Source organism: Ranitomeya variabilis, chromosome 3, assembly GCF_051348905.1.
Source record: "Ranitomeya variabilis isolate aRanVar5 chromosome 3, aRanVar5.hap1, whole genome shotgun sequence".
In the NCBI taxonomy this organism is placed as follows: Eukaryota; Metazoa; Chordata; class Amphibia; order Anura; family Dendrobatidae; genus Ranitomeya; species Ranitomeya variabilis.
This window is the reverse complement of record NC_135234.1, coordinates 400048980-400061944: the sequence shown is the minus strand read 5'-3', so window position 1 is coordinate 400061944 and position 12965 is coordinate 400048980. Positions and strand designations below refer to the sequence as shown.

Here is a 12965-nt window from a genome sequence, read left to right as displayed (position 1 = left end):
AATCTGCGGCAACTGTGTGATGCCATCATGTCAATATGGACCAAAATCTCTGAGGAATGCTTCCAGCACCTTGTTGAATCTATGCCACGAAGAATTGAGGCAGTTCTGAAGGCAAAAGGGGGTCCAACCCGTTACTAGCATGGTGTACCTAATAAAGTGGCCGGTGAGTGTATATACAGTATATATATAAATTCATTATGTAAAATAGGGGGTAGGTCACTGAGGGATCAGTGACCTATTAACAGCCATTCTGGTGAATACCTAATCAGAGCACCACATGAAGACCCCTCCCCACAGGCTGCCTCGGAGCACGAGCATATCGTTAACTGAAAATAAAGATTAAACAACAACCACAAGACGGATTTCATCAAGGTATACCCAAGGTATCATTGTAATCAGTATAACGGCACCGACCTGACACTGTCTTTAGGTTACTGTGCACAATCCTGCTGACAGGTTCCCTTTAAACTTGGGTATAAGCTCTTGAAATCCTGGAATTTTAAACTGCACAAATATACCTAAAAGAGGGGCTTTGAAACCTTACCATGTGGTGCATAGTACATATGCAGTCACTACCTTCTATCTGTCATGGCATATTATAGCTATGCTAACATCCTGGGCTTCCATTAATTACATTCTTCAATTAATTCACAGCAATTAGTCCCGTTGGTCATGTAACATTTTCAGAATATATATCCAGCTTAATTGTACAGTATTATACATAGCTTTGAACATAATTTTGTAAGTTCTGTGTACCAGATAAAGAATGCATTCCAGGGTGGTGAGGCAAACAGGACAAGATATTACATCAGTCTTCTCACTTAGTGTTTTTATGCTTGTGTTTTTGTGCCACACCATAAGGGACATGGGCTGCTATAGTTCCCATCTCTTGGGCTCCTTCTATGTGGAACATCTGATCATCAAAGAATATATGGGGGCGTATTTTCTCCAGCATAGGTCCTTTTGGAGCCCCAGCCAAAAACAGAGCTTCGTCAGTTTCAAGGCCCCAGCTACGTAAGGTTTTCAGGGCTCGCGCCCCAGAACTGGCTGCACTACGAGCAGTAACTAAGTATGTGCGTATTGGACAGTTCATTCGCATTCCCTTTTGATAAAATTTCTTCTGTAATTTTCCTAGAGATTCCAAGAAACCCTTTAATGGACCCTGAGGATGAAAGATAATGAATGAAGTTAATCAATAACTTTATTAAAAAAAGTATCAATAAGATAATTACAAATCATCTGACATGGGATTTAGTAACAAAAACAAAAGGCCCAATTCATCAGCTGCACCTTTTTTGTCACTTTCTTTTCTGACTTGTGCTATTCATTTTTTGTGCCAAATTCTTCAAATTACAGATGTAATTTATTCATTTTGATAAAAATAAAAAAAAATGCTCTTTTCTTGTCTTTTCCCCAAAACAAGCACTTGCGCTAAATGGTGCAAAAATACATAAAATCATTGCGGGAGGTGAGTGTGAGGGGGTACTGGAGTGCATTTTGTGTCATATTTCACAACTAATGCATGTAGGATAGCTGCGGAGACACCATCACGTGTTTCTCAACGCAAGCAGTGAATAGCCAGACCTTTCCCCGGGAAGGAACAACCACAGGAAGGGCAGCATCCAATAAAGGAAAACATCCAATACAGGAAAACCACCTATGCCAAGCATGGTATCCATCCACAGACAGCTGTTTCGGGGTGTTTGCCCCTCATCAGTGTGGAGTAGGAATCTGGCTATTAGGAGCAGTGCCTAGTAAAAGGCTGTAAAGGCACAGATGATTGGCCTCGGGGAGACCAAAACATCCGAACACCGCGGAGACACCATCACGTGTTTCTCAACGCAGTGATCCAGAACACTGCCCCCATCCCTTATGGGAAATATGCAAATGCATGTAGGATAGCTGCGGAGACACCATCACGTGTTTCTCAACGCAAGCAGTGAACAGCCAGACCTTTCCCCGGGAAGGAACAACCACGGGAAGGGCAGCATCCAATAAAGGAAAACATCCAATACAGGAAAACCACCTATGCCAAGCATGGTATCCATCCACAGACAGCTGTTTCGGGGTGTTTCGGGGAAAGGTCTGGCTATTCACTGCTTGCGTTGAGAAACACGTGATGGTGTCTCCGCGGTGTTCGGATGTTTTGGTCTCCCCGAGGCCAATCATCTGTGCCTTTACAGCCTTTTACTAGGCACTGCTCCTAATAGCCAGATTCCTACTCCACACTGATGAGGGGCAAACACCCCGAAACAGCTGTCTGTGGATGGATACCATGCTTGGCATAGGTGGTTTTCCTGTATTGGATGTTTTCCTTTATTGGATGCTGCCCTTCCCGTGGTTGTTCCTTCCCGGGGAAAGGTCTGGCTATTCACTGCTTGCGTTGAGAAACACGTGATGGTGTCTCTGCAGCTATCCTACATGCATTTGCATATTTCCCATAAGGGATGGGGGCAGTGTTCTGGATCACTGCGTTGAGAAACACGTGATGGTGTCTCCGCGGTGTTCGGATGTTTTGGTCTCCCCGAGGCCAATCATCTGTGCCTTTACATATTTCACAACTAAGACATCTGCAAAAGATACTGACATTAAAATCAGAAAATTAACTAAACAACAGAAGACAACTTTAACAAAGGCGCAAATTGATTGATGAATTTGTTGCAAATCAAAAATTACTAATTAAAAGGTATTCTCAACAAAAAAATGACAAAATTGTAATGATGAATTGGGCCCAAAATGTGTAACTCTTGAGGAGCTGGAAAAAAATAAAGTGCTACTGCCAGCAGCGTCAATATTGTCCATGACTACCAAGCTAGGTTTTTTTTCATACTTATACCTTGGGGCACATTTACAAAAGTGGTTACAAAAAGTTTCTTTTGGAATCGATAGAGTTGAAAATTGTAAATGTGCATCATATTGATTAAAGCCTCTGGCTGACACTTCATGCATGGTTTTCTTTGAGCCAGCAGTTCCCAGTGAGGGAATGTGATCTATTTTGGCCTGACCAGTCATACATTGTAAAATGTTTTTTTTGAACCCACTCCCAAGGTCAGCACTCACACCACATTTACTAATAACCATGCAATGTTTTTGTGAATTCCATCCAAGTTAAAGGTTCATGCTAATACATTTCTTAGGCCGGGTAAAACATGGCATAGCACTCGGCCCAGTGTTACACTATGGGGCAACTCACATCTGCGAATATTTTCTCATGCAGATTCAGCATGAGAGAACAATCGCAGCATGCTGTGATTGGCAGTGAGATTCGACTCACTCGCGCCCATAGGAGTTTATGGGTGCATGTGAAACATCGGACTGCACTCGAATGTCATCCCCGTCTGTCCGATATACCCTGAGACAGGCAATGGAGGAGATGGAGAAATTACTTTCTCCGTCTCCTCTGCATTTGTGCTGCGATTCTCTAATTAGGGTCATTAGCATATCGCATCATTGATAAGTATTGCAGTGTTAATGAAAAAAATAAACTTATTTTTTCTACTCCTGGACAATACTTACAAAGCTGGAACCAGACAAGCGTATAGCATCTAACACTGCAATACTTATCAGTGAACAGTAGTCCTCTTTCTACGAGAAATTAAACATTCTGCAAGGAACATTGATTCACAATATACCTTGTCACTGCAATGGATTATATATGGCACTCACAGTCATTGGAATAGATGCCCAAGTAGGGTATCCATCCTAAAATCAATATAAGTATAAAAACTCGGCACTCAAAATGTATTGTGTTGAAAAAAAAGGGTTCCAATTTATTTTGCATACAGTGATCAATTAAACGTTTTCGGTCTGGGTATAGACCTTCATCAGAAACTGTATGCTGTTTGTTTAGGGGGCCATGTTTCCTAGCACAGGGAACGTTACCAGTGTCGTGGGTCTGATAAACAGACCAGGTAAATGTAGTCCGGTGTAGCAGTTACGGTAAATAGGATAACCGATTCTATATTCTGTTTTCCGCTTGGAATATGGTGAGCTGCGGGGACGCAGATCACCATATTCCCTGCGCCAGGACATGTGATTTATTCATCAAGCGGAAAACAGAATGTACAACGGGTTATCCTATTTACCCTAACCGCTACACCGGACTACATTTACCCGGTCTGTTTATCAGACCCACGGCACTGGTAACTTTCCCTGTGCTAGGACACGTGGTTCCCTAAATAAGCAGCATACAGTTTCTGATGAAGGTCTATACCCAGACCGAAAATCACTGTATGCACAATAAATTGGAACCCTTTTTTTTCAACACGATACATTTTGAGTGCCGAGTTTTTTACTTATAATATACCTTGTCAATCATCCATCTTTACCCTTCCATTTACATGTGGAAATTGTCTGGCTATGCAAACTGTACAGTTCTTTCATTCTTGGCAGCACACTTGTTCACACGAGGGAATGTGCTCCTGACCAACAAGAATTTAGCCCCTCGTTAAAGATGTGATCATTCACCTAAGGTGCATTTTCCCATTTGTTGATGAGCTACTAGCAAAATTATGTAAGGCAATGATTATGAACAAATAGACTTATATAAATTTCTACTGCTGACTATCAGCCCATGGAAAAGGCTCCTGAAGAGTCTTGGACATATCATAGACTAGTGCCTGCAAAGCTGAATAAAACGTGGATTTTATTGTTTAATTTCTCATCTCCATTGCAGAGATATTAGCTTGAAATGTTTAGATTCTAGTTGTTTCTAAGGCAAAGGTGGCATTCAAAGACACTCTTCTCCAGTGGAGTTTACTTTTTCTCCTACATATCACTGAGCAACTTTAAGCACGTGATGTTATTCAAGAGGAAAAAAAGAACACTCCCAAAAAGAATGTCAGACCCGGCTTTCTATGTGCAATATGGTAAAACATGTAATGACACAGCACTGCTCTCCTCACTGATCTGACTGCTAGCATCTACTCTAATTAAGGAGAGTACAGTAAAGTTGTGTGTCATTACAAAAACTTCAGGTAGCTCTCATTTTATAACAGTTAATGTAAGGGTAGGGGAAGTAGAGCAGAGCTGACAGTGCTGTGATATTAGAGCTGCAGTTGCAAACATATTTGTTATGACAAACAGCTGTGCCCTACTCTCTCTCCCCCATACTGATTGCCATAAAATCAGAGGTGCAAGAGGTGTTTAAACTAATACACTGTTTTGCTCTACTCCTTTCCTGGCTTGTAATCACATTAGGTGTGGGCAGTGAGATCAGTGAAGAGAGCAGGGCTGTGTGACATTACATGTCTCACACAGAGAAAGATGGGTCTGACATTCTCTGGGGGCTTGTTTTCTTTTTCCCTGCGTGACAGCTCCTGCTTATGATTGGCCAACATCATGCAGGGAAAAAGTTAACGTCTGCTTGGTCTTATAGAAAATTAGAATCTAAACTTTATAAGCTAAAATCTCACAACGGAGATGAGAAACTGGAAAATAAAATGTATGTTTTATTCGTTTGCAGTCACTATTATATGATGAGACCAGTGCTAAACTGATAAAAGTTCCTCCTTAAGCCAACTGTGTTTATTTAAAGGCTAAATATCCATGGCGGATCTGTGTATTCTTACATGTTAGAGAATATAATTGTATTAAGTCTTGGCAATTATTAATAACTCTGATGGATAGTATGATGCACAATAAAATCACATGTATGTAAAACACCTACACTATACCTGTGCAAGTGGCTTGTTCTCATAAGCCTTTTCGTGCTCAAAAAATTTGTCCAAGCCGTGCTCTTTCACAATTTGCTCTGACTCGTCAGAAAACAGGACAGCATCTCCATCAAATGCCACTCGCAGTTGGTCCTCATTTATAGACACATTGTGACTCGGGTTAAAAATTGTTGCAGCAGCAATACCTGGAGGCATAAAATGTATACATTTCATCATATTAAAAAAATAATGAAATTATTAAAAGCCATATTTGCCATTGCTGACAATCTGTGAGAGCTTTAATGGTATGATATACTGAACTAGATGTTGTACTGAGCTGTAGGAGCATAAATCTGTGTGAGATTTATAGAACTGAATATTTGCAAAATGTATTGATTATAATAAGTTATATGTAGCATACAGTGGATTTTCTCAAAATTATCAACTACTTTAGAACCCCCTCTCTATTCAGACCAGATTTAGTTTGACAGATTTTCAGTTCCACTATATATTATTCATACTGGCTATCCTTTTTTGAGGACATTACTCATTCGAAGACAACTTTTCAATATAGTTTTGGCTTTTCATCTTATAGAGGTGTTGATAACAGCTCCTGGGACTTTTTGGAAAAATTTCTGTACTACTGCTTCCACAATTGATCTATTCTGTATTGTAAGGGAAATTGGACTTCACCTACCAAACCTAAGATGTCAAAAGTGCCCACACAAACAATCAAAGGTGTTTGCATGACATTAAGCTACGAGCATGACGTCCAGCTACTGTTGTTTTATTGACTTCATACCATTGCTCTCAAACGCTACTATATTGCAGAGCGAGACGACAATGCAAGCAGAAATGGACATCAATCCTCTCCACCGAGGAGTCCTACTTCTGCTTTAGACACAATGATGTTCATACTCGATACTGAATAAATTGAGATGATTTGAAATTGTTTCCATTTTTTTAGTATTTGCATATCATTAACATGTCTTTCAATCCTGTGATTTCTATAATTTCATGACTTTTCCTTCTTGGTGTTGCAATGTCAATGTTGAGCAGAGTATTTTAGGGGTCCATTCATACTGTCCAGATTAATTTCATTAGTGTAGAGGCTTAAACCAATATCCTTTGTGGCCTTGGAAGTCAAATGGTTAAGTGAATATTGAACAAGAAAATGGGTTGTCCTGGTAGAGAAGAAAAAATGTCTGCTTTCTAGAACTAGAGCTACATTTGTCCATGGGATGTGTCTAGTGTAACATCTTAGCTCTATTCAAGTTCAGACATAGCAAAAAAAATGAACTGGAGTATACTGGTAAATTGGTATACATGCAACATGTAGGAGCACGTTCACACTGGCTATTATACGGTCAAAACCTAAGATAGAAACAAAATGAATAGTGATGAGCGAATATACTCGTTACTTGAGATTTCTCGAACATGCTCGTGGGTCCTCCGAGTATTTTTTAGTGCTCTGAGATTTAGTTTTTCTTGCCGCAGCTGAATGATTTACATTTGTTAGCCAGCATAAGTACATGTGGGGGTTGCTTGGTTGCTAGGGAATCCCCACATGTACTTATGCTGGCTAACAAATGTAAATCATTCAGCTGCGGCAAGAAAAACTAAATCTCCGAGCACTAAAAAATACTCGGAGGACCCCCGAGCATGCTCGAGAAATCTTGAGTAATGAGTATATTCGCTCATCACTAAAAATGAACATATATCCTGCTATATGTAAGTCATTTTATTTCTCTCTTAGTTTTATTCCGTGTAGTGGCCAGTGTATTATACTTCAGTTCATTTTCTCCAGTTCTGCCTTAGGTTTTGCATGTAAGTGCATGGCTCCCTTTTTGTGACCTGGGCATTGCACTTATATAGCTTCCCATTTCTGGGTGTCCAGAGTTGGGCCCTACTCCTACTCAGCCCTTTCATACTCTGAGGTGATTTTTGATCGTCCCAACTGGTTACAGCTATCCAAAACCATGTTTACAAAGTACCCTATGTTATTCATATGCACTTTTGCTTTTTAATTACAGCAGGGTATATGTTCATTTTGTTTTTAAATTAGGTTTTGAATGCTAGACATATACAAGTTTGTAACTCTTTATTTCTCTATAAAATCAATTCAAACATTTTTTTTTTACAATTCTACAACACCTTTTACGCAACTTCCCTACTTTTCAATAGTATTTACTTGTTATGTATGAGCTAGTCTAGAATAAGAGCTAAAATATTGTAAAATCTCGGGTGGTCTGGGGTAACAAATAGTTTAAAGTCTTTTAGAATAATAAATATAAATTAAAAACTGAAATATAGTTGATATCTAACTTTTAATTATTCAGCCTTTTGACATCTAGTATTATTTTAGTACTACAGTGACCACCAAATGAAATGATGAGGCTATTACTACACAGACCATGTCTGTTGATTCATATCTTCATTCTTGGAAAAGTTTCAGAGTTACTCACATGGGCTCATAACAGCAAACTACCAAAACTAAATCTATACTTGGCATTTACTCTCACACTCAGCTGTCCTTTTATAATGTTTGCAATATTACTTTTGACTGAAGGATCTGGGAAAAGTTCCCACGCTCGAGTTCATATGAGTTCATCCAGCAGAGGGCGCATCACCACGACTCAAGGTAACTACAGGACATTCCCCTGCATTCCATTCATTCACAAAATTTTACAGACAGGAGCACAGCTGCATTAGCAGGCTCCTGGGTGTAAAATGATTTAACCCCTTCAGATGGATTTACATCGTGGGACGTGACTGAACGACGGAAGGTATGGGATATTGTTGATTTTTTCTTTTTTACAGAACGAGGGTCTTCAGGTGGATTAAGAGTATAATAAAATATTAAAACACCCTGTGTCTTTATTTCATCAAAATACTTTTTAATAATATGTGTGTGTTTTATTAACCATTTCGTACTATTGGATTAATAATGGATAGGTGTCATAATTGACGCCTCTCCATTATTAACCTGGCTTAATGTCACCTTACAATAGCAAGGTGACATTAACCCTTCATTACCCCATATCCCACGGCTACACGGGAGTGGGAAGAGAGTGGCCAAGTGCCAGAATAGGCACATCTTCCAGATGTGCCTTTTCTGGGGTGGCTGGGGGCAGATGTTTGTAGCCAGGGGGGGTGTCACGGGAAGCCTAGGTAGGCAAGAGCTAATAACCCAGGCCCCTGTGATTTCCCTCAACTCTGGGAAACCCTGACTCCCAGAGTTTACACTGATGGTGTGCATGTCTGGGCCTCCATCCTCACCCTGTCTCCTGTTTCAACCCTAGGCTGAAACCTCCACCCACCACCCAGTGAAGAGACCATACACCAATACCCACAGTTAGCATAGACAAGGATAACGGAAAATATGCACCATGCCGCAGTCACACAGGAATACACTATAAGTGCACAGGGTAAAACAAATACAAATAAAGGAAGGAGAAAATAAGACAAAGGGAAATACACCACCAGATACGATACTCATTCTCCTAGACCACCACTCCAGACCGAGATAACCAAGCACAAGACAGAAGCTATAATCGGCGACGCCCAATGTTCAGAAGAACTATTTAAAGGCAGTGGGCGTGACCCAGCTTCCAATCCGAGCACCAGCTAAATTAACCCCGGACCAGCTAGATAAAAACTAGCCGACGCCACTGAGCGCATAGTGGACAAAAGCGGAATTACATGACAGGGGGCCAATAACCATGGAACATTTCTAGGCTATTAATATCTGCCCTCAGTCACTGGCTTTACCACTCTGGCAGAGAAAATTGTGCGGGAGCCCACGCCAATTTTTTCCACGATTTAACCATTTATTTTACAAGCTACAGCACCCAAATTTTGCACATACACACTACTAACATTAGTAGTGTGGAATATGCAAAAAAAAAGGGATATGAGATGGTTTACTGTATGTAAACCATGTCTCATATCAATCATGTCGGGTTTGTGAAGCAGAGAGGAAAAGCCGGCAATTGAATTACTGGCTTTTCTATAGAACACCGCTGCGTATTTCTCGCAAGTCACACTGCTGGTCCGTGTGTAATCCGTATTTTTCTCGCCCCCATAGACTTTCATTGGCGATTTTTTTGTGCAATACGGTGACAAACGCAGCATGCTGCGATTTTCTGGGGCCGTACAAGACCGTCTAATACGGATCCGTAAAATACGGCTGATAGGAGCAGGGCCATAGAGAATCATTGTACCGTATGCAATCCGTATTTTCTGCACCTCTCATACGTCTGTAAAACTCGCTAGTGTGACGCCGGCCTTAGACTTAACAGAAAGGTAAAACATCACACCAAGAGAGCTTTTTAAATCTTTAATAATGTCACGCAAATTACCGTATGTAAAAATCTATTGAGAAACAAACACATAATTTTTTTAACCCCTTTCTGCCAGCTGACAGAATAGTACGTCAGCTGGCAGATCCCCTGCTTTGAGGTGAGCCCACCTCAAAGCCGCGACATGTCAGCTGTTTTGTACAGCTGACATGTGCGTGCAATGAGCGCGAGCCGAATCGCGATCCGCTCGCGCCCATTAACTAGATAAATGCCGCCGTCAAGCGCTGACAGCGGCATTTAACTAGCGCTCCCGGCCACGCGGCCGGAAGTGCTCGCACCGCTGACCCCCGTCACATGATCGGGGGTCAGAGGTGCATTGTCATAATAACCAGAGGTCTCCTTGAGACCTCTATGGTTGTTGATGGCCGATTGATTTGAGCGCCATCCTGTGGTCGGCGTTCAAAGCAACCCCGCATTTCTGCTACATAGAGGTGATCTGTGCTTCACCTCTATGTAGCAGAGGCGATCGTGTAGTGCATGCTTCTAGCCTCGTAAGGCTATTGAAGCATGCCAAAATTTAAAAAAAAAGTGTTTAAAAATATAAAAAAATAAAAAATATATAAAAGTTCAAATCACCTCCCTTTCGCCCCAATCAAAATAAAACAATTAAAAAAAAAATCAAACATACACATATTTGGTATCGCCGCGTTCAGAATCGCCCGATCTATAAATAAAAATAAAGGATTAACCTGACCGCTAAATGGCGTAGCGAGGAAAAAAAATCAAAACGACAAAATTACGTTTTTTTCGTCGCCGCGACATTGCATTAAAATGCAATAACGGGCGATCAAAAGAAGTATCTGCACCAAAATGGTATCATTAAAAACGCCAGCTTGGCACGCAAAAAATAAGCCCTCACCTGACCCCAGATCACGAAAATTGGAGACGCTACGGGTATTGGAAAATCGCGCAATTTTTTTTTTTTTTTTTTAGCAAACTTTGGATTTTTTTTTCACCACTTTGATAAAAAATAACTTAGACATGTTAGGTGTCTATGAACTCGTAATGACCTGGAGAATCATATTGGCATGTTAGTTTTAGCATCTGGTGAACCTAGCAAAAAAAGCCAAACAAAAAACAAGTGTTTGATTGCACTTTTTTTGCAATTTCATCACACTTGGAATTTTTTTCCCATTTTCTGTTACGCGGCATGGTAAAGTCAATGGTATCGTTCAAAAGTACATCTCGTCCTGCAAAAAATAAGCCCTCACATGGCCATATTGACGGAAAAATAAAAAAGTTATGGTTCTGGGAAGGAGGGGAGCGAAAAAGGAAAACGAAAAAACAGAAAAAGCTCCGGGGGTGAAGGGGTTAATGACAAAATAAAAATAAGGTTGCTTAACCTCTTTACGACCTTTGACATACCTATATGTCATAGGTTCCCAACTTTTGACATATGACTACGTCATGGCGATCATGCGACCACCGTGTCTGAAAGTATGGTGATCACAAGAAGGAAAGAAACAGCAGGGCACCTGGACTTCTTGCCCTGTTGCCTAGTAAGTATTGCCACTCCACCCTCCCCTGCAGCTATGGTCGCTGTGATTGGCTGTTCAATTCTGAGCAGCCAATCACAGCAATTTCAATGTTTCGGCTGCTGATTGAAGACTAGAAGAACAGAACATAAAAGGCGTAAAATATAATCAGAATTAGTGTCACATAGTAAAGTGTAAAAAAAACCTGAAATAAAATTATTTAGATTAGTTGATGGAGCTAGAGTTCTGATTTCCTGTTCTTTTGCATGTTTGTCACACTTAAATGTTTCAGATTACTAAACAAATTTAAATATTTGACAAAAATAACACAAGTAAGCACAAAATGCAGTTTTAAATGAAGGTCTTTATTCTTCAGGGAAAAAGAAATCCAAACCTACAGAGCCCTGTGTGAAAAAGTGATTGCCCCTCCTTAAAATATAAATTAACTGTGATTTATCACATCTTTGGGAAGCCGAGTTCAAATTCCCTAGACACAAGCTGGCCTGATTACTGCCACACCTGTTCTCAATGAAGAAATCAATTAAATAGGACCTGCCTGACAAAGTGAAGTAGAGCAAAAGATCCTCTAAAGCTAGATATCATGCCACAATCCAAAGAAATTCTTGAACAAATGAGAAAAAAGGTAATTGAGATATATCAGTCAGGAAAAGATTATAAAATCATTTCTCAATCTTTGAGGCTCTAGCAAACCACAAATGGTGAAAACATCGAACAGTGGTGAACCTTCCCAGGAAGGGCCGGCCGACCACCATTACCCCAAAAGCGCAGTAACGACTCATCCAAGAGGTCATAAAAGACCTCACAACAACATCCATAGAACTGCAGGCCTTACTTGCCTCAGTTAAGGTCAGTGTTCATGACTCTACCATAAGAAAGAGACTGGGTAAAAATGGCCTGCATGCCTGAATTCCAAGACGAAAACAACTGGTGAGCAATAAGATGATAAAAGGTTGTATCAGTTTTGCCAGAAAAAAATCTTGGTGATCCCCAAGACTTTTGGGAGAATACTCTGGACTGACGAGACAAAAGTTAAACTTTTTGGAAGGTGTATGGGTTAGGAACCGGGATTTTCCCGCTGCACGGGATGGATCCCAAGCCTTGTCTTGCCCTGCAGTCTCCCCATTTGGGTCCTTCCGCTGAGACTGCTGCTCAGTGCAGGCATCGGTCCCGGTGTCTTACTCAGGTTCATGCCATGCGTTTGGCTACTGCTCAGTCTCCAGCTAAGTCCAGAAATCATCATACTGAGCATGTCCGTGATGTGGCATCTTCCTATTGGAGGTCGGATGTCAGCTGCTCTGGCGAAATGGCAGCTTTGGATTGGTCTGTGGGCAGGGTCCTGTCCATCTTGACATGAGCCTAATAAATAGGGCTCTCAGAGGCGCACGCCTGTGTGCTAGTATCATTTGTGTTGGTGTGTGTGAGTGGATACTCTACCACTGTGACTGCACGTGTGT

General features: G+C 40.9%; 1 protein-coding gene across 1 annotated transcript in view; it reads right to left on the bottom strand.

Moving 5' to 3' along the window:
* Positions 1-671: 671 nt before the first annotated feature.
* The window catches only part of NT5C1A (5'-nucleotidase, cytosolic IA), a 74866-nt gene continuing 62572 nt past the window's right edge, over positions 672-12965 (bottom strand). Inside the window, exons 5-6 of the mRNA XM_077299625.1 lie at positions 5676-5860; positions 672-1162 (exon numbers count right to left, since the gene is read on the bottom strand). Coding sequence (XP_077155740.1) covers positions 818-1162; positions 5676-5860 — 530 coding nt within the window. The 3' untranslated portion in view covers positions 672-817. The remainder of the gene's footprint in view (positions 1163-5675; positions 5861-12965) is intronic.